Source organism: Bos indicus, chromosome 21 (genome assembly GCF_029378745.1).
Source record: "Bos indicus isolate NIAB-ARS_2022 breed Sahiwal x Tharparkar chromosome 21, NIAB-ARS_B.indTharparkar_mat_pri_1.0, whole genome shotgun sequence".
Taxonomy (NCBI): domain Eukaryota; kingdom Metazoa; phylum Chordata; class Mammalia; order Artiodactyla; family Bovidae; genus Bos; species Bos indicus.
Window position 1 is genome coordinate 34,276,640 of NC_091780.1, and position 21,361 is coordinate 34,298,000.

The 21,361-nt window shown below is 42.5% G+C and overlaps 1 protein-coding gene across 2 annotated transcripts in view; it reads right to left on the bottom strand.

Moving 5' to 3' along the window:
- The window catches only part of ARID3B (AT-rich interaction domain 3B), a 48,243-nt gene extending 28,765 nt beyond the window's left edge, over positions 1 to 19,478 (bottom strand). For both annotated transcript variants that reach the window (XM_019983882.2, XM_019983881.2), the window contains exons 1-2: positions 19,331 to 19,478; positions 15,750 to 16,372 (exon numbers count right to left, since the gene is read on the bottom strand). In XM_019983882.2, the coding sequence (XP_019839441.2) occupies positions 15,750 to 16,295 (546 nt within the window). In that variant the 5' untranslated portion in view covers positions 16,296 to 16,372; positions 19,331 to 19,478. The remainder of the gene's footprint in view (positions 1 to 15,749; positions 16,373 to 19,330) is intronic.
- Positions 19,479 to 21,361: the final 1,883 nt, after the last annotated feature.

Consider the following 21,361-nt stretch of genomic DNA (forward strand, 5'->3'; position numbering starts at 1 on the left):
GAATTTGGGGGGGCGGGGAATCACACACTGAAAAGCAGGTGAACTTCCAGTTTTAAAGGACAACTCCATAAAAGGGAACTAAAAGGCAATATAAGCCATTTCTTAGAGAAAACAATTTAAAGTTCAGGAAGATAACAGAAGAGACTGTAGTCCCACCCTCCTCCCCTTCCCAGGCCAGCCAAAAAGAAGTTTGTTCATACATTCAATTAGAAAAGCTTTAAAAAATGGTAACACTCAGTGATAAGAAGGGATTGGGCCAATGGGATCACCTAGATTCCCAGGGGAAAATATTAAAACACCAGCACCTTTTCTGAAAGTCACTTGCCTTAAAATGCCTATGTCAATAAAAACAGCAGCAGCAATAACAAGTAATAATAACTGCTAACCCAGCCCTATTCCAGTGTTTTATGTGCATTAAACATTTAAACCTCAGCACCATGCTCTGAGGAAGGTACTATTACAACCCTTATTTTTCACATGAGAAAACCGAGGCACAAGGAAGACACGAGGAAGTGACTTGAAGAAGGCTGCCGAGTGATCCAAGAGTGCGGCTGAGAAACTAACGCGGCTGTGCACCTTCAAGTACCTGCTGGTAACTGCCTTGCCTGCTTAGTCTCCTCCTGACCGTGTAGTTCTGTTCTATGAATCTACCCAAAAGCAGCAACTAGAAATACAGTACATCTTTATTTATAATAAGAAAAAATGGCAGAAGCCTAACAGTGTGACAGTAAGGGAACAGGGAACACGTGAAAGCCCTCTCCATGTGACAGAACACTGTGCAGCCATTTAACACAGCTTTTTAAAAGAGTTCAATCCCTACTTCACATCCTTCCCACTAATTCTAGATGGAGTTAAGATACACATATAAAAATACAACCATAAAATAACAACATATATATATTTTATAATCTTGGGAGATGGGAGGGCCTTTTTACGTATAACAGAAATCATAAAGGGAAAAGTCAATTAGGTTTAGCAACATCAAAAATTTAAAGTACCAGGTGAAAGAACTATAATTAAGCTGAAAAGCCAACAACTGAGAAAAACACTTGAAACACAAAGACCAGGATCTATGTGCACAAGAGCTACTACAGATCAGTAAGAAAAGATAACAGAATAGAAAAAAACAAGTAAAGGCAACATAATACAGCACACCAAAACTCGTGGAATGCAGCAAAAGCAGCACTAGGAGAGAAGCTTACAGTTGTAACAAACATCTACATTAAAAAGTAAGAGAGATGTCAAATAACCTAACTATACTTCAAGGAGCCAGAAAAGGAACAAACTAAGCCCAAAGTTAGCAGAAGGAAGGAAATAATAAAGATTAGGGCAGAAATAAACAAAACAGAGAACAGAAAAACATCAACGAAACTAACAGGTTTTTTTAGAGATAAACAAAATTGACAAACCTTTTCAGTTAAATTAAGAAAAAAAGAGAAGACATATTCAGAAATGAAACAGCAGACATCACAACAATGCCACAGAAATAAAAAGGATTATAAGAGCCTACCCTGAATGATTATATGCAAGCAAACTGGATAATCTGGAAGAAATGGATACGTTCCCAGAAACTTACACCCACCCAGACTAAATCATGAAGAAAGAGAAAATCTGAAGAGACCTATAATTAGTAAGGAGACTGAATCGTAATCAAAAACCTCACAACAAAGAAAAGCCCTGGAAGGGACAGCCTCACAAGTAAATTCTACCAAACATTTAGAGAATTAAAACATCAATCCTTCCCAAACTCTGTCCAAAAACTGAAGAGGAGGGAATACTTCTAAACTCATTTTATGAGGCCAGTACTACCCTGATACCAAAGCCAGAAAAAGCCACTACAAGAAAACTATCCGATGAATATAAATGTAAAATCCTTAATAGCAAACCACATTTGAGAGCACATTAAAAGGATCATACAGCATGACCAAGTAGGATTGATCCCTGGAATGCAAGGATGATTCAACATTCAAAAATCAATCAATGTGCCATACCACATTAACTGAACAAAGGATTAACGTCACAAGATTATCTCAAGAGATGCAGAAAAAGAAACTGACAAAATTTAACACTGTTCCATGATAAAAATACTCAACAAACTAGGAAAAGAATGAATGGTTTCAACATTTTAAAGGCCATATATGAAAAGTCTCTAGCTAACATCCTACTCAATGATGAAAAACTAAAAGCTCTTCCTCTAAGATCAGGAACAAGGCAATGATGCATACTCTTACCACTTCTATTCATCATAGTCCTGGAAGCCCTAACTAGAACAATTAGGCAAGAAAAAGAAGTAAACAGGCATCCAAACTGGAAGGGAAAAAAATAACCTTACCTCTGCTGGCAGATGACACGCACTTATATGAATCAATAGAAACCTTTAAAGATGCCACACATACAGCACACTCATAAACTGTTAGATCTAATAAATGAATTCTATAGGATACCCAATCAACATACAAAAATCAGTTCTGTTTCTGTACATTAACAACAAACAACCTGAGAAAGAAATTAAGAAAAGCAATCTCATTTCTTTGCAAATCATCAAACAGAACAAAATACCTAAAATGAATCTTACTAAAGAGATTAAAGATTTGTATACTGAAAACTACAAAACATTACTGAATGAAAACAAAGGAGATACAGATAAATGGAAATACATCCTGTGTTCATGAACTGGAAGAACTTAATATTGTAGAATCTCCATGCTACCCAAAAGTGATCTACAGATTTAATGCAACCCTGACCCAAATCCCAAGGGCATATATTAACAGAAAAAGAAAAAACAATTCTAAAATTCTTTGGAACCACAAAGGACCCCAATAGCTAAAACAATTCTGAGAAAGACGAACAAAGCTGAGGCCTCAGACATCCTGATTACAGAACATATTACAAAGCTACAATAATAAAATAGTATGATACTAGCATAAAGACAAACATATAGACCAAGAGAAGAGAATATAGAGCCCAGAAATAAACCCATGTACATATGATCAACTGATTTTTGACAGGATGCCAAGAATACACAATGGGGAAAGGACAGTCCCTTCAACAAATGGTGTTGGGAAAACTGGATATCCACATTCAAGAAATAGATTCTTATTTTACACCATACACAAAAAAATCATTTCAACCAAAATGTAAATAAGCCTAAATAAAGTGAAATAAACCACTCACAGAAGGACAAGTACTGTGTGATTCCATTTGTATGAAGTATCTAAAGTAAACTCAGTGAAGAAGAAAGTAGAATGGTGGGGAACGCCTTGGTGGGCCAGTGGTTAGGACTGTGCTCCCAATGCAGGGAGCCCAGGTTTGATTCCTGGTCAGGGAACTAGATACCACAACTAAAGTTCACACGCCGCAACTAAAGATCCCTCGTGCTGCAACTATGACATGGCGCAGCCAAACAAATAAACAGATTTCAGGAAAAGAAAGGAAAAAAGTAGAATGGTGGTTACCAGGGCCTGGGGCGGGGGTGGGAGGGTAAGAAATGGGAAGCTTAATGGGTGTAACTTTGCCATCCAAAATAGAAAAGTTCTGAAGATCTGCTGTACAACACTGTGCGTAGAGCTAATAATATGAACTATATACTTAAAAACGTGTTAGAGTAAATCCTGTGCTTTTCACAGTTAAAAAAAAGAAAAATGAGCAAAGGCAGGGTAAGTCACAGAACAAATACAAAAGGCAAATAAACATATGAAAAGACAGTCATATACATACACCTGCAGATTAAGCAGACTGTAACTTCTAGAATATTTCATCTAGCCTACCACAGCAATACAGACAGAAGGGCAAAGGGTCAAACAGCACCTACAAACGCAGTCTGCTTTTATACTAAACACATATGTTCTCACACATTCTGTGGTCACACACTAAATAGGTAAATACACGGGAACAGTCATAGAGGCTGATTCATTCCTAACTGCGGCCTCCTGTGGGATTGGAGGATCGGCTGGGAGAGAGCAAGGTAGGCAACCAGACACTCTATTTTTAAAAACTATACATTTTTACTCTGCATTTTTACTGTATTTTTCTATATTGTTTCAATTTTTCCTGAGCATCTATTCAACATTACTTCAACAATTCTGAGATATGATTATAAAAACACTAATAAATGGATCTTTATAAACATGTGTGAAAAGATAGTCATAATACTGAGTAAAAAACTAAGTTGTAAAACTTCTATATCTACTAAAAACAAGTAAATGTATTTGTGACGAGAAAATACTCTGAAAAGGTATAGACCAAACAATGACCTGTGGAAGGTTAGGCTGACTTTTACTTTATGTGTTTCTGTATCTTAAAAATTATTTGAGTCAATATAACTTGTGATATCTTTTATAAAAATAAAACTATTTTAAAACAACACTTTAAAATAAATTTTAATTATAAATATTGCTCATGGGCTATTAGGTAGTAAAAGCTGAACACAAAAATAAAACAACAACAAAAAAGTGCCTATAATAGGCATTTTAAAAAAAGCACACAAAGAAAATACAAAAAAAGTTTACATTTATACTGAAGTTATGTGGTTGATTATATTTTCTTCTTTACAAACTTTTAAAAATTTACTTATTTAATTGGAGGATTAATTACAATATTGTGATGGCCTCTGCCATACAAAGTTTTTTAAAAATATTTATTTATTGGGCTGTGCTGGGTCTTAGCTGCGGCATGTGGGATCTGGTTTCCCAGCCTGGGACTGAACCAGAACCCTCTGCGTTGGGAGTGTGGAGTTTTAGCCACTGGACTACCAGGGAAGTCCCTTCCTTACAAATTTTCATATTTTCTAAAATGTGTCTGAATTACTTGGAAAATCAGAAAAAAATAGTTGCTTTTAGCTAATGAAACAACTTAGAAAAGATTATGTTTGCCCTGCTCTCTCTAGAATATTGAGAGGAGAGGCATGGAGGCAGAAGTTGGACCACCTGTGTTCACAGCCCAGCTTCCCAACTCTGCCCCCTTCTCTCCTCACCTGTAAAATAAAACAAACACATAAACGGGGCGACCACCAGGGCCTACTTCACACAACTCACTGAAATAAGGCAAACTCCCAGCACAGGAGAGGCACAAATGCTGACGCGATCAAAAACCAATGAAAAACCAAAGCAGCAAACAAAATCGTGAGTGAGAAGAGTCTGATGTAGAGCAACTCTACCACCTTCTTGTCTCCAAAGAAAACCCCACTAGAAATGTTAGATAAAATTTAATACTCCACACCCCTTACACACACAGCTAAGCTTGAAACCAAGAAGGAAAGCGGAGTCTACTGTGTCATGAACAAAAAGGGAGGAATCAGAGACTAGTGAGCAGGCGCCAAAGCTGAAGGACTCAAGGGAGAAAGCACCCAGATATAGTTCTTAAAAGCAGAGGGCTGAGGACTGGGGATTTAATCACCCCTAAGAAAGAAGAGTCCAGGCTACAGGCCCCCTGCATGCCAGGAACCAGAGCTGAGATAAATTCATAAAGCTAGAGGCCAGGAAGGACTATACTTCTATACCATTGCCCCACCCCCGCCATGAACTGGAGCCTAAAAAACTGCCCACCAACCTGCAGAAGAAGCAAGGAACCTTGCCATCTGCGAGGGGCCGCATGGAAAAAGAGGGCTCATAAGAAAATGGAAACTCAGGCTCTCACCAGGTACAGAGTGAGTGTAAGCTACTCAGTCAGCTCTGACTCTCTGTGATCCCACGGACCGTACAGACGTAGAGGTACAGATGCAGACTCCAAATGCACACACCCCAAACCAATGGCAACCAGCTAAATTTGTAGGGCCCCAGCAGAGGAGAAAACAAAACTCCCCTTCAGAATGTTTCCATAATCCAAAACACATGGGAATCCCATGGAAACTAATCCCAACTCAAAATAGGCTTACGTTGAAAAACAAAAACAAACCACTGCAAGAGGAAATAAACCATCAGAGGGGAGCGTGACATAAGGGGAACTTGCACTTCAAGAATTAGAGATAATAATAATAATCTAAAAGCATCTTTAAAACAAGCATGCTGAAAGATGACAGAATGCTGGTAATGGTGAAAGCTGGGCAAAGGACACACGTGGTTCATTACCATTTCCTTCTTTTGTATCTATGACATTCTCATAATAAAAAGGTTTTAACAAGCCCATAATAAAAAGTTTTTTTAAAAGTTAAAGAAGTTCAAAGAGCTAAAGGAAGAAATAGAAACCATATGGTAAGAAGAGGCAGTTTTTTTAAACCAAAAAAGAGAATAGAAACTAAAACACAATATTAAGATAACTACTTTTTTGGTTAAGTAGTATAGACAGAGCTGAAGAGAGAATCAGACCCTGGAAAACAGAATGTGAAAATATTCTAGAATGCAGGAAAAAGACATAAAGAGACTCAGTTATAAAGAAAAGCTACTAGGAAGGCTAAAGAGAAGGTTCAAATACTTCTAGTAGAATAGTGGTCAAGGAAAAATAGGAGCCAAGGTGGGAAGGAAACACCAAGTTGAAGGAGCAGATTAAGGCCCAGGTGGGGTAAATAAAAATATGTTCAAACCCAGAACACTAGTATAATACAAGTGCAAAACAGCAGAGTCAGAAAAATTTTTTAAGCTAAAAAAGAGGGAAAAAAGATTCACAAAGGTGACAATTAAACTGACAATAGACTTCTCAATAGCAAAAATAGTTATTAGGAGATAAATGGGACCATATCCTCAAAGTGTTAAGGCAAATAACGGTCACTCTAGAATCTACATTTATGAACAATGGTACAAGATTAGGGGCAAGATAAAGAAAGATATATATCTAAAAGAATTTTTTTCAGTACCAAGACTGAGTTTACTGTATATAGAGTTACTAAACAAGGAAAGGACAAAAGTAAAAGTTGCTCAGTCGTTTCCGACTCTTTGCCACCCCATGGACTGACTATACAGCCCATGGAATTCTCCAGGACAGAATACTGGAGTGGGTAGCCTTTCCCTTCTCCAGGGGATCTTCTCAACCCAGGGATTGAACCCATGTCTCCTGCACTGCAGGCGGATTCTTTACCAGCTGAGCCATAAGGGAAGAAGACAGCCAAAGGGAAAGAATGTCATGCAAGAAGTAATGCTGACATTAAAAAAAAAAAAAAATGCATAATTTCTAAGCCAATGAAAGAGAAAAAGATTTGATTAAAGACAATTCAATCAAATGAACAAAAGACGGAAAAAACAAGAAGCAAAGTAAAAGTATAGTTAAACTGGAAATTCAAAGTTAGAAGGCAGAAATCGGTAAATATGCATCACCAGTCCTAATAACTAACTACATGGCTTCCCTGATAGCTCAGTTGGTAAAGAATCCACCTGCAATGCAGGAGACCTGGGTTTGATCCCTGGGTTGGGAAGATCCCCTAGAGAAGGGAAAAGCTACCCACTCCAATATTCTGGCCTGGGTCCCAAAAAGTGGGACATAAGCGACTTTCACTTTCACTAACTACATGGATTAAATTAACCTAATAAAAAAGACAAGAGATTTTTAAGTCTTTTACATGTGGTCTCAAGATACTAACCAAAAGAAAGCCAGTCTCACACTGGATTATTTTAATTCACCTGTTTCTGAAAGTGATCACACAAACACAACTTAGTAAGGATAAGAAAGACATGAATAACACAATTAAAAAGCTTGATCCAACAGATATACAACCCCATGTCTATCAAATAGACAGTATACATCTTCCCAAGCACACATGAATAACTTATAAAAACTGATAACATATAAGGTCAACACAGAGGACATCATAATGAATTGACAGTACACCAGTTCTCTGACACCAATGGTTAGAGCTTAATTATAAGTTATAAAATTATATTTTTTAAAAGATAAAACTCACATATTCATAAACTAAAAAATACCTTTGAAAAAACCCACAGGTTAAAGAAGCAATCACAACCGAGATTTTGTACTAACCAATGGAAGCACATCAAAACTTGACCGCACATCAAAACCTGTGGGATACAGCAAAAGCGCGACCCTGAGAGAAATCAGCAGCTTCAAATGCATTTTTGTTAAGTAACAAGAATTTCAGAAAATGTGTTAAACACATAATGAAACAGCGTTAAAAAGCAGGACAGACACACAGAATACAAGTAAAATTTAGGCAATCTAAATAAGATCAGTGGATCCCATCAATGTCAAGATTCAGGTTGTCATCATATACTACAGTTTTATGAAATGTTACCATTGGGGAAACTGGACAAAGTGTATAGGATCTCTCTAAATTATTTCTTAGAACTGCGTGTGAATATACAATCATCTCAATGAAAACGTCAATTAAAAAACAATCCCCGACGTTGATACTAACACATGCTGATGAGGCTGTGAAGCAGCAGGAATTCTCATTCATCGCTGGTAGGAGCGCAAAAGGGCACAGCCACCCTTGGAAGACAGTTTGGCAGTGTCTTACGAAAGTAAACACATTCTTCCAACACAATCCAACAATCGTGCCCCTTGTTGTTACTATAAATGGGTTCAAAACTTCTATCTACCAGAAACCTATACACAGATGTTTATGGTAGCTTATTCATACATGACAAAACTTAGAAGCAACCAAGATGTCCTTCAGCAGATGAATGGATCAACTGCGGCCATCCAGAAAATGGAATGTTATTTGGTGCTAAAAAGAAAGGCGCTAACAAGCCATGAAAAGACATGGAGGAAACTTAAATGCACACTATTAATACTAAGTGAAAGAAGTCAATCTGAAAAGGTTGGTATGAATGGGTGGAGCAGAGGATTTGGGGGGCAGGAAAACTATTCTGTATGTTGCTATAATGGTGGATTCATGTCACGTGTGTGTCAAAACCCACAGAATGTGTAACAAGAGTGAATCCTAGAGTAAAACGATGGACTCTGGGTGATAATGACGTGTCACTGTTCGTTCGTCAACTGTAGCGAACGCAGCACTCTGGTGCACGCTGGGCATGTGTGGGCGCAGGAGTGTATGAAAAGGCACTGTACTTTCCGCTCAATTTTGCTGTGAGCCTTAAATTGCTCTAAAAAATAGTGTTGTTTTTTTTTTTTTAAAGAAATGAAATGGTGCCATTCACATAAAAAAATAAAAGAGCAAATTAAAACAAAGAAGAAACAAATATTTATGCAGCGCATAATAATATCTGCTATTATTCTGCTGGTGCTGGGACACAAGAGATAAGCAGAACACATCTCCATCCTCTTGGAGCTTACCACTGAGTATAGGAATCAGATACCAAACAAATAAACCACACAAACATAAAAGCACAATGTTCAGTTATAGCCAATACAGGAAAGCCTCATTTTATTGCGCTCTGCTTCACTGTGCTTTGCTGATACTGCTTTTTTTTTTTAAATTGAAGGTCTGTGACAACCCTGCATTGAACACATCTAGTGGTGCCATTTCCCAACAGCCTCTGCTCACTTCATGTCTTCTGGGTCACATTTTGGTAGTTCTCAAAATATTAAAAAATTTTTCATCACTGTTATATTTGTTATGGTGATCTGTGATCAGTGATCTTTGATGTTACTATTGAAAAAGGTTACAGTCGGCTGAAGTCTCAGATAATGGTATTTTTTTTTAATTAACAAAGCATTTTAAAATTAAGGTATGTACACTGTTTTTCTAGACATAATGCTACCGCACACTTAGCAGACTACAGTAAAATGTAAACACAGCTTTTACAGGCACGGGGAAACCAAAACATTCACGTGACTTTATTGCATAGTGATATTCACAAACAAATCTGTCATATCTCCGAGGTATAACATGACCCACACTAATGCCTCTGAGAAAGTGATGTTTAAGGTGAAAACAGAAGGCTGGGTAGGAGTACTTTAGGCAGAAAAACCAGCATATGCAAAGGCCAGGGTGGCTGGAGTACAGTGATAGGTCAGGATATTGGCAAAAATAAGGCTGGAGAGGCAGGCAGGATCAGATTATGCAGGTTCTGGCTTTTACAATTACAGCAACTGCCAAAAAACTTGAAGGGCATTAAAGGAGTGACATAATCTGATTTGGTTTTTAGAAGATCACTCTAGCTGCTACGTGGAGAATTAGACTGGGGGAGGGAAGACACAGAAACTTGTTGATAGCTACAGCAGTAAGTAGCTGGGACTAAGCAGGTGATGGTGGAGGAAACAAGTGGCAGGATTCTAGATGAGAGAATTGACAAGACCTGGTGATGGACATCGCCAGACAGAGCGACAGAGTAGGAGGTATACAAAGACAGCCAGCCTAAGGTTTCTGAATGACGAAGTGGGTAGAAATGCCCTTTACAGTGAAGCAAAATAAAGGAGGAAATAATCGTGGGGGAGTAGGTTAGAAAGTAAGAGTTACATGCATTAAACTTGAGGTGCCAGTAAAACATCTAATAAAACATCCACTGAACTGAGAATGGAAACACGGGCTCAAACAATATACATTGGACTCAGTGGCTTGTGGGTAGTATTTAAAGTCATGAAAGTGAAAGAAATTGCCCAGGGGAAGCATATAGAGAAGAGGGTTTAAAACTAAGCCCTGGGGAACTTGGAGTTCTAGAGGTTTAGACAGAAGAGAAAGAGATCACAGAAAATAAACCAATGGATGGGGCTACAGAAAGCAAAAAGAAAATGTTTCAAGGAGAGGAGCCCACTGAACTCTATTGAATACTGCAGAGAGATCACAGGAGGTGAGGGCAGGCAGGGCTTAGTAACACGGTGATCCCTGGGAAGCCTTACCAAGAGGAGCTTCAGGGATATACACACAAGAGACACAGTCCAGACTGAAGTGTGTTGAGGAGTGAGTAGAAGGTGACAAACGAGGTAAGGCGTGCAAACCAAGCCTCTGGAAGCTTCGTTATGGCAAGTGGGAGGGCAGCCTGGACTACACAACATGCTGGAAGGAGATGTGCAACCAAGAGAGAGCTTTTAAAAAGTGACTTCTCTGGAATTCCCCGGCAGTCCAGTGGTCAGGATTCTGTGCTTTCACTCTTGAGGCCTGTGTGTGACCCCTGGTTGGGGAACTAAGATTCTACAAGCCACCCTGTGCAGCCAAAAGAGAAGTAAACAAAAATTTAAAAAATAAACAGTGACTTCTCTTTCCCTGGTAGCAACTGAATTGGGCAGATTTATTGATTAAAGGAGACTGAAAGAGTCAGGGAAATCGGCTCACTGATCGAACAAGTCCTGAAAATTGGGAAGGGATGGGAGGGGAGACAGACATGAAGGGATGAGTCATTAAGTCCCTAACCAAGTATTTATAGGAATTCAACATAAAGCTTACTTCTACCTAAAGGAGAAATATCCCTATTTTAACATGGAAAGAAGCATCTTCAAACATGCAATGGCTTTAGCTCACATAATCCTGAAATGCTTCAGAGAACCCCAGAATACTAGAGTTTGGTCATAGTTTTACAGCACTAACGTTTATGCAACATCTTACCCCTATAAAGGTAGTAAAAACTGAAAAGTTACAGCTTCAAAAAGCATTTAGGTGCTAGTGACAATTCAACCTAACCTTTGCATCATGGCATACATTTTAGGAAGATTTTTCACACTCATATTCTCTTCTTCCACCTTTGTAATATCTTTAAAATTGTTCCCTGAGGATGGCAAGAGAGGATTATCATCCTCTGGGAAAGACGGAAGCATGGGTAGGACAGGGCATCCATCCCAAGCGCTATAGCAAGCGGTGCAGACAGGATCTAAACCCACATCTTTAGGTTCCAAAACCAATGCTGATTTAATAATCACATCTCTTAATACATAACAAGGTTGCCGAGGATTTGTACCTTGACCTTTTGGGGTTCACATCTAGAAGGGCAACCAAGTTCTCTCACAAGTCAACACTGACATCTTAGATACCCTGAAACACTGGGCTGGAAGAACGCACTGACAGAGCATAAAGTTGTGGGTCCCAATCCTTTTCCAAGTAATGGACAGTCTCTTCTCCCACATGGTGATGGGAGAAGATACAAACTCAACACGGATACTGAAAACAGAAGTGAAGAAAACTCCAGGTTGCCAAACACTTCAGTTACCAAGGCCAAGATGCGAAGGAAGCACCAGGGCAGTGTCTGACGAAAGCAGAGCGTCTCTGTTCGCTCGCTAATGGCACAATCTAGAGCAGGGTTTCTCAACCTTGGCGCTACTGCCATTTGCGGCCAGGTGATCCTTTGTTGTGGGGAGCTGTCCTGGGCGTTGCAGGACGTGTGGCAGTATCCCTGGCCGCTACACACTCTGTGCCAGCAGTACAACTCCACCTGCCCCGGTCACGACAACTAAACGTATCTCCCAGCATTGTCAAACATCCCCTGGGAGCAGGAGCGGGTGAGGAGATAGTCCCCATTTGAGTAACACTGATCTAAATGGATTCCACCATGAATACAGAATGAATTATTTTCTAAGTTTCTTCAAGGAGAAAACACCAAATAATTTTGACTTTATAGGCTATAAAATGATTTCAGAAACAAAAGATAATCTGTGGAGCCCTTAAACTTTTCAAATTTTGCTTGTAGTTGGCAGATGCTTGCTGTAGTCCCCCACAGCACCCTTAAATCTTCTAAAATACTTCTGAGTGTTCCTGTTGATTTACCAAGCTATGTTAGCTATGCTGCAGACAAAATCAACTTTATCTTGGTATATGAATACCTGAAACAAAACTTAAAATATCTGCAGCAGAGCTCAGATTGGGCAGTTGGGCTTTAACTGACTCAGGACAGAGTAAAATTGTTACAACCCAAGACTCAATTCCCCTTGAGGTTTCCACACTGCCTCTGCTAAACCTAGCTGGAGGGCTCTTCAAGGGAGAAGCAGAGGCCTTAGCCCCCGGAGTATGGGCCTGACCCAAGAAGCTTCTGTAAAAGTCTGTTGTGTGAAAGAACAGAATGGACACTGTCACACATTAATAAGATCTTTTTCTGCTCTCGAGAAGTTAAATGGGTAAGAAATAAGACTTGGAATAATAATAATAAATTTTTAAAAAGCTAGTCTTAGTTTATAATAGTTTTTACAGGCTCTCCCTAGGAATATCATCTTTTTAGTCCCCTTTCCAAAGCACAACTAAAAAGTTTTTAAAATCCCCAAGCACATTAACTACCACTTTCAGAAGCAGGATTAGACAAAGGGAAGGCACAGACCAAATCAATGTTGAAAACTTAAACTCAAAAGGAGAAAAGAACGTGCACATCCGAAGTTTAAAGTCATTCTTACCCTGTGACCCCCTAACCCAGCTCTTGATCTCCAAATTCAGGGGGAGGGTAAATTTAGGGTGAAAGATTAGGCCTCAGCTACATGGCTCAGACAGTAAGGAATCTGCCTGCAATGCAGGAGACCTGGGTTCGATCCCTGGGTTGGGAAGATCTTCTGGAGGAAGACATGGCAACCCACTCCAGTATTCTTGCCTGGAGAATCCCCACGGACAGAGGAGCCTGGTGGGCTACAGTCCATGGGGTCACAAAGAGTCGGACATGACCGAGCAACTAAACACACACACGCTGGCATTTAAAAACATTCTGGCAAGCGCTCTGTCAGGCAGTCTATAATTAGTGAGTATGCCTCAGAAATTTAAAATGAACTCAGAGGGTTTCAGAAGCCAACAGCCAGCCTCCTGAGCCCTGAGCTTCACAGGCCCGGGGCTGATGCTGTTGAGAACTGGCGCTGGGTGTCGGCCACGGCACACACGTGTGTGTGTACCCACATGCCACTTCTGCAGAGTTTCTTTTTTCAAGGCTCTCATGGCTTGACCTCAACACCTGCTGCACTTCCTGAAGACAGACAGGCCTTGGAGCTCCACTTGTTCCTCGCACGAGGCTGCACTTTCTAGGAACGACCGCACACACGCAGAGGCTGGCCAGCTGCCAAGGCAGGGGCAGCCCAGCCGCCTCGGGCCTGAACTTTCCCAGTGCTGTCAGGGCGGGCTCCTGCTAGGAGCTGACTCAGCGGCCAGCATGGAACTCTGCCAACCACACAGCAGTTCGGGGGCTGCCGGCAAGTCACAGATGTTTTGCTAAACCAAAGCAATCAGCCGGGAGGCGGGTCTGGGCTGGCAGCCAGGCTGCTGCTGTCGGGGAAGCTAGGACTCTCTGATCCTAGTCCGAGCTCTGCCACCACCTTCCTGGTGATCAGAGGGGAAACCTCTGCGCCTCTCGGTGTCTCCCCTGCTTCTGAGCATGTCTGCGGAGCTGCAGCGGAGGATGGCACTGCGTGCATGAAAAAGCACCTGGGGCACTGCTACCACCGTGAGCCAGCTCTGTTAATCCTCACAACATCCTTGGAGGTACGCTTGGTATTTTTATTTCACAGAGGGCTCAAAGGAATTAAGAGCCCTACTGAAAGATCACAAGAGTAATAGATGGAAGAGGTGGTATTTGAACCCACTTCGCTGGCTCTGGAATCTACTGCCAACACTGCTACTGTAAAGCTCAGACCAACTGCATAGGTAGGGCTCCTGGGTACAAAGATGCTGATTCTTCAGCCTACAAAGGACCTTTCTCATATGGCTTCTTGGTGCTCTGTGTAAATCCATAGCTCTTCACAACTGATTTCTAAACAGCATCATCGGACCACAAGAAGTATGTATGCTGCGCACTTCCCTGGAGGTCCAGGGGCCAAGACTCTGAGCTCCCAACGCAGAGGGCCCAGGTTCCATCCCTGGTCAGGCAATTAGATCCTGCATACGGCAACTAAGAGTTCACATGCTGCAACTACAGACCCCACATGCCTCAACTAAGAGCCAGCAAAGCCAAATAAATAAATAAGTAAGTATTTTTCAGGGAAAAAAAAGAAGTATTATGTGCTTACAGGGAGTACCCAAATATTACCAGCTTTATTATGAACTCCCTGCCTTAGCACCAAGTCACCTGGCCTGGAAGACCTGATCATCACTCCCATTCTTTGGGTGAAGAAAAGGAGCATGGCAAGTCAGAAAGACAAGCAGCAGCAGAAGGCGAAGAAAGCACAGATTCCTTAGGTTCCACCTCCTGAATTAATTCATTAGGACCCTGGAGTCTACATTTTTAAAAACTATTCTGGAGCTCTCCCTAGATGACTCTCAAGCTCTGCCTTGTGTAGGAATCACTGAAGCTTGCCTTGGCTAAAAAGAGAATTGTGAGAGCCTCCCTGGTGGTCCAGTGCTTAGGACTCAGTGCTTTCAGTGTCTGGCCTGAGTTCAATCCCTGGTTGGGGAACTAAGATCCTGCAAGCCGAGCAGCCCAGCAAAATAAATAAATAAATTGAAAATTGTGAGGTCTACCCTTCCATGTTTCAAAGGAGGTATAATAAGGGTGAGATGAAATCATGTCTACAAGGCTCTTTGCTGGAAAATATACACAATGCAACAGCTTCCCATCAGCCACATTTAGCAACAAAACAACAAAATTGCCCTTAAAAAGCTCCATCCTGGGTTAGCCTGGGGCTAAGACTCTATCTTAGACAAGACAGTTCTCTTATCATACTACTACTAGAAAAACTGAAACTGGAGTCATACATCTCATTTTTAGATATCCCTCATAACACTGTTGCAACCTCATTCTTCCTCAATTCCCCCCCACCCGCCAAAAGACTGTATTGACAATCCTTCCCATTAAACTTGGAACTATCTATTTTAGGAGTAACTTATACATTTCACTGCTCTAATCAAGAAAACAACTATGAGGGAAAAACTCAAGGTCTATCCCTGTCTAGGCTGCTGGTCACTGAAGGAGGCTGAGAAGACACAGACTGGCACAGACCCTGGCAGTCCAGTATCCCTCCCTGGCTAGCCTTTTGGGGGAACAAATAAGCCCCCAAGAGGAAAGACTGACCTGCTTGAGCTGCTCATCACGGTTCCAGCCCGGCTGCCCTGCCGCGGAGACTGAAGCGGAGGTCTTCGAAGCATCTTTGGTACGGTCTTCTTTAGCTTGCTGTCCATGGGGTGCGAGCCCTGGCGCTGGGAGCAGACCAGGCAAGGGAGCTGCTCTGGGGTCTTGGCGAGCCACCTTCTGCACATGAAAATATTTTGAAGCAGCCTGGGTCTGTTTCTCAGCCACCTCTGCTTCATCATCCCCATCCTCACCTTCCAAACCTCCTTCCTCTTCCTCAGGCTCTGAGTTCACCTTGCTCCGTTCAAAAACTCGGGCCACTGCAGTGGCCGGTGGAACTCTGGCTGAGGGACCCAGAGCAGGGCTGCCAGAAGGCCTCCCAGGTGTGGCAGACAGGTGAGTCTGCTGTGTGACCAGCTTCTGGGCGTACAAGAACGGGGTTTCTCTCATCTGCTGCCCCTGCTTCTCTCTGGCATCCATCTGCAGAGGAGCCAGGTGGGGTGGCTGTGGTGGCGGCGGCTGCTTCTGCTGAGGGTGCAGTGGCTCCATCACTGCCTCGAGTTTCACCCACAAACTGGCATGGCTCCAAACCTGGGCACAGCCTGACAGGCACACGGGGTCCAAACCTTTATGTGATCAATAGAAACCACATAGGAGAAAGAAAGGGAAAAAAAAAAAAAGATGTAAAACAGGTATAAAAAGGTTTTCTGGGCTTCCCTAGTGGCACAGTGGTAAAGAATCTGCCTGCCAAGGCGGGAGACCTGGGTTTGATCCCTGGTCTGGGAAGATCCCACATGCCTCAGAGAAACTAAGCCTGTGCGCCACAACTACTGAGCCTGTGGCTCTAGAACCCGGGAGCCACAACTACTGAGCCCACGTGCCACACCTGCTGATGCTCGTGTGCCCTAGAGCCAGTGCTCTGCAACAGGAGAAGCCACCGTAATGAGAGGCCCGCACACCGCAACTAGAGAAAGTGCAGCAACGATGACCCAGCGCAGCCAAAAATTAATACATAAATAACTTAGGGGAAAAAAGATGTTTTCTTTGCTCCAGTAAAGGACATGAATTCTGAACATTAAACATGGGCCGGTAAATCTGAGTGGTGGGAGTTTGGGGCGGGTGTGGGGGGGTGGTAGGTGAGTAAGAAAAAGTGTGAGGAAGAGAACAGGATTTAAGAGGAGAAATATGGGATGAATCCCAGTAGTGCTGGACAACTGGTAGGTTTAAAACAAAGTAAACCTAGATGACATGAAGTCTGCAAACATCTGTGTTCTGATCTCTCTTCCTCAACATTATCAAACACTAATCTGTTTATTACTGAAAAAGCAACTGGGTTTGCACTGTACAGAGGTTGTGAATAAGAAAACCACAATAAAAAAGGGAAAGAAGGGCCTGCCTACAAGAAAGAGACTATTGCTTATGTTCCCAGGCCCATCAGAGAAAGATATTGCCACCAAAGCAAGACAGAGTTATCAGGCAGACACAAAGATTTTTCTCATAGAAAAGCAGAACCTAGCAAACTCCCCTTGGGTTTAAACTTTTAAAATTTCCCAGAATAAATGGCCAGCCTACTTTTTGAGTGGGCTGAGCCAATGCTAACTGGACATTATAGCCTCAAAAAGAATCCAATTTCAACAACATGAGAGAATGAAACACGAAAGGAGGCAAGAGTTCTCAAATTGCAATCGTCAACTCAAAAACAAACGGGGGAGGGGGGATTCCTCTGGAGATTTTTAAGCTTTAATTAATTGGAAACAGGTATCAATATCGTCTAAACAAGTCAAAGCTCCTTTTGTAAATTTTTTAATTTTTTTTAAAGCTTTTTTAAAAACAGTCTAGAAAATCTCGTCACATCCCCTTTCTTTCTGATTCACTTCTATGACATTCTATGACAAATACAAAAAGGAAAGGCTTTCAGGCCAAAAGTATTCTGGAGGCAGGTTTATCAGCATTCTTACCAATCAGTCTCCAAACACACACCCCTTTCACACCCTCTCCTCCTTTAACCAGCCCCCCTCTTTACCTTCCTCCTTTTCAGGCCCCCACCCCCAGCAAACCTCACTTGAGTTATGTTTCCTCAGCAAGTCTTCGCAACTGAATGGATTACTATGCACGGGCAAATTTTAGGTGAACAGGACTTGCAACATGGCATGCAGTGCTATCATCACATAAAAGCAGCAGCAGCAGTGCACAGGTTGGGACTTGATAAATTTGATAAATGCACTGTTCAACTGTTTAAGGATTGGGCAGAAAGACTTAAAAAAAAAAAAGAAAGAAAGAAACCTAAATGTCTTCACGTCTTCAAAAACTCACGGGGAAGTAATCACACCCCTAGCAAAATCAACTGCTTGGATTTATGTTGTTTTTTTTTTTTTTTAACAGATTGAAAAGGTACAACTTTTCAAGCTAGGCAAAAAAATAAATTTTTAAATTTTCATTTTCTGTTTAATCTTAGAAGTACTTCGTTTGTCTTTTGCATTCTGTGAAAAATTCAAATTCCAATTTGCCTCTTACTGCCTCTACTTCCTCTCTTCGCACTTTAGAAAGTGTGAGTTATGCCTGCAGCAATACTTTCATTCTGCTATAGCCCTTTTTATAGCGTACCAAAGCATGAAAAGGTTTACACCCACGTTAAATCCAGTTGCCAAAAGTGTTCATTTAAAATAAAAACAATCTGCATCAAAGAAAAGTAAACAAAAGAATAAGGAAAAGCAAAGAATTCGGTGGTCATTTTCATTCTCCTTATAGCATTATAACATCAATCGATCACAAGCGGGATAATTTTTCAAACAAGTCCTGCCAGTCATCGAACAACTGTTTCTCCTCTTGTGGCACCATCTTCTCTGTATGCTGTCCTCAGCGGGGAGGGGTGGGGGGTGGTATCTCACAGCCTCTTTAGGAAGACTGAGATGACTCAGTTCTACAACTCGATGCGCACACCCTCCCCCAAAGAGCCCATCTTCCCCCTGACCCTAAACAGCTAGTAGATCCAAACAACCACCTGCCTACTTTTAGAAAACTTAGGTCTCAAAAATCTAAACCACTCCATCCCTTCACACGGCCCCCTCCCCCATTTCCCCTAAAGTTCCCGGACCTGCAAGACGGGCGCAACGGACTCCTTGCAGCTTTGAAGCCCGCCTCGCCCACCATTCCTTCTACCTTCGCTGCCAGATCCCTCTGCCAGCCAGCCCCCTTTTACCCCATACATCCATCACCCCGCCATTCTTTACATCCCCCCAACCCAACTCTATCCCTTTTTACCTCTACCAAGCCCCCCTCCACCCCCAAGCCAATCCGCTGGCTCTTCTTAGATCGTCCCAACGCCACCTTATCTTTGCTCTCTCCGTTCCCAGGGGCCCCTCACTCTTCCCATCCCTTTATCTCAAATCACCCTAATGGGCGAGGGCGCTTCTGGGCTCCTCCCAGCGCTCTCACTTTTCCTCCGCGGCCCCCAGTGCTCCGCCGGCCCGCGCCTTCACGTCTGCCGCTACACACCTGCCTTCCCTTCTACTCCTCCGTCCCCTCCACCTGCCACAGCACCCGCTTCAGCCGAGGCTGAGAGAGACGGACCCCGCGCGGCTTACCTGTGCGGGGCGCTCCGGGTCCGCCGGCAGCACAGGAGGCGGTCACTCAGGCCCCGGCGCGGCAGCTGCGTTTCGGAGTTCTCCGCAGCCGGGGGCCACAGCCGGGGCGGGGCCCGCACCGGAAGCGGCGCCGCAGGGCCGGGTTGCCGGCCCGGGGCGGGAAGGGGGCGGGGCCACAAGGAACGGGCGGGGCCTGGTGCCGGAAGTGGCCAAAAAGGGAACGAGGGGCGGGGTTAGCGGAAGTGACTTCCAGGGAAAGCTCCGCCCAACCGAGTCGTGGGCGGAAGCTACTGGAAGCTGGCAGAAGCTTCCGCCAATGGGAAAGCGCAAACACGGAGGAGTTCCGGTGAGAGTACTTCCGCGGGGAGTTGAAAAAAGCCGGTCCGCTTGCTCCTTTTTCTGCGAGTTTTCTAGCGTGAGGGCTGGTGTAACGCGGGCCAGCGGTAGGTTGGGAGGAAGGTAAATAAAGGACAAGAAGTGTCAGGGCTTTCTGCTGTTGCGGTCCCCTCCCCAGCCTCCTGCCTACAAACCGTTTTCCTCTGAAATTCCCGCTTCCAGATTAGCTTTTCTGTGTCATCTGAGGATTCAGCATCCCCTGGAACTCTCTCACATGGGTTAGTATTCTCACTTCCCAGGTTCCAGAAGTGGGGGCAATGTGCCAAATACTGTCACCTCTTGTAAAAACCCTTGCTTCTGTGACGCTTACTCGTAAGACTTTGGCACCCATTTAACCACCTCTGTGAAGATGATCTGTTAATATGTGGATCCAGCTCCTTTTCTTACTTTCTCTAACCATCTACCATCTTGATAAATTCAGAATCACTGACAATTCATTTAACTTGCAGGCTTCATCCCTTTTCTCAGCCTCCCAATCCCAGTCAAAAAACCTGGATCTTGTCACCAGAAACTGTCCTGTTGGGAATCAGTAATTCGAACATACCTCTATCCAACCACAGCCTGATAACCTTGAGCTTGACTGCTCAAGAACGTCACCATAACTGTCTTTTTCGCTTTATCAGAACCTCCAATCTGATGAAAGCTTCTACTTAAGTCCCACTTTTCAGTTCCCTCCTTATCCATCTTAAATTCAATGTTACATCGTTACAGTCCCCCTCTTACTCTTAAGCCTGCCCCAACACTCCTCTTTTCCCCAAACAAGTCCTCCACCGTTGATGGATTAACATGCTTCTGTATGCCTGTATCTTGTCACAGTAAGTTGTCCTGCTGAGCAGATTGGCATCCCTAAATACAATCATTTCAACCTTAAATGAGCTCTGAACAGTGTATGGAAATCTCATCATATTTTTCTAGTTAACTTGCTCTCCACTGTCTGCAAATCTCTAATCCTGTGCTTCCTGTACTGCTTCCCTGATTATCCTACTGTCTAAGTAATAGAAAATATAGAATGCCCTCAAATCTAGAAATCTACATGTGTTTCCATCCTGTCCTTGCCTCCTATAAGTTACTCAATCAAAAATATTCATTGAACAACTATATGCCAGATGAGACATCATCTAAGTGCTTGTTGAGCAATGAACAAAAATTTTCAAGGATGTTTCTAGTGTGAGGAGACAGAAAAACAAATATATATGTGTGTATGTATATATTCTAAGAAGAACAAAGCAAGGTAAGGGTTAAACAGTGGTCTCAGGTGGCTACTATTTTAGATGTTAGAGAAAGATTCATTGATAAGGGACACTTAAGCAGAAAATGGAATTGATCTGATGGGGCTGTGCCATGTGGATATCTTGGGAAAGCAAGTTCTAGACAGGAGAAGCAAATTTAAATGCTCTGAGGCAGGAGGGTGCTTGACATGCTATAGAAATAGCAAGGAGATTGCTCTAGCTGATACAGAGTCAGTGTGGGGAGAGTGGTAGGAGATGAGATCAGAGAGGTAGCCTGGGGTCCAATCATGTGGGACTTTGTAGGCCATGGTGACAACTTTGGATTGTTACCACTAAAACCACTGAAGAGTTGTTTGATCACATTTAAGCCTCTTAAAGTTTCATTCTAGCTATTATGTGGAGAATA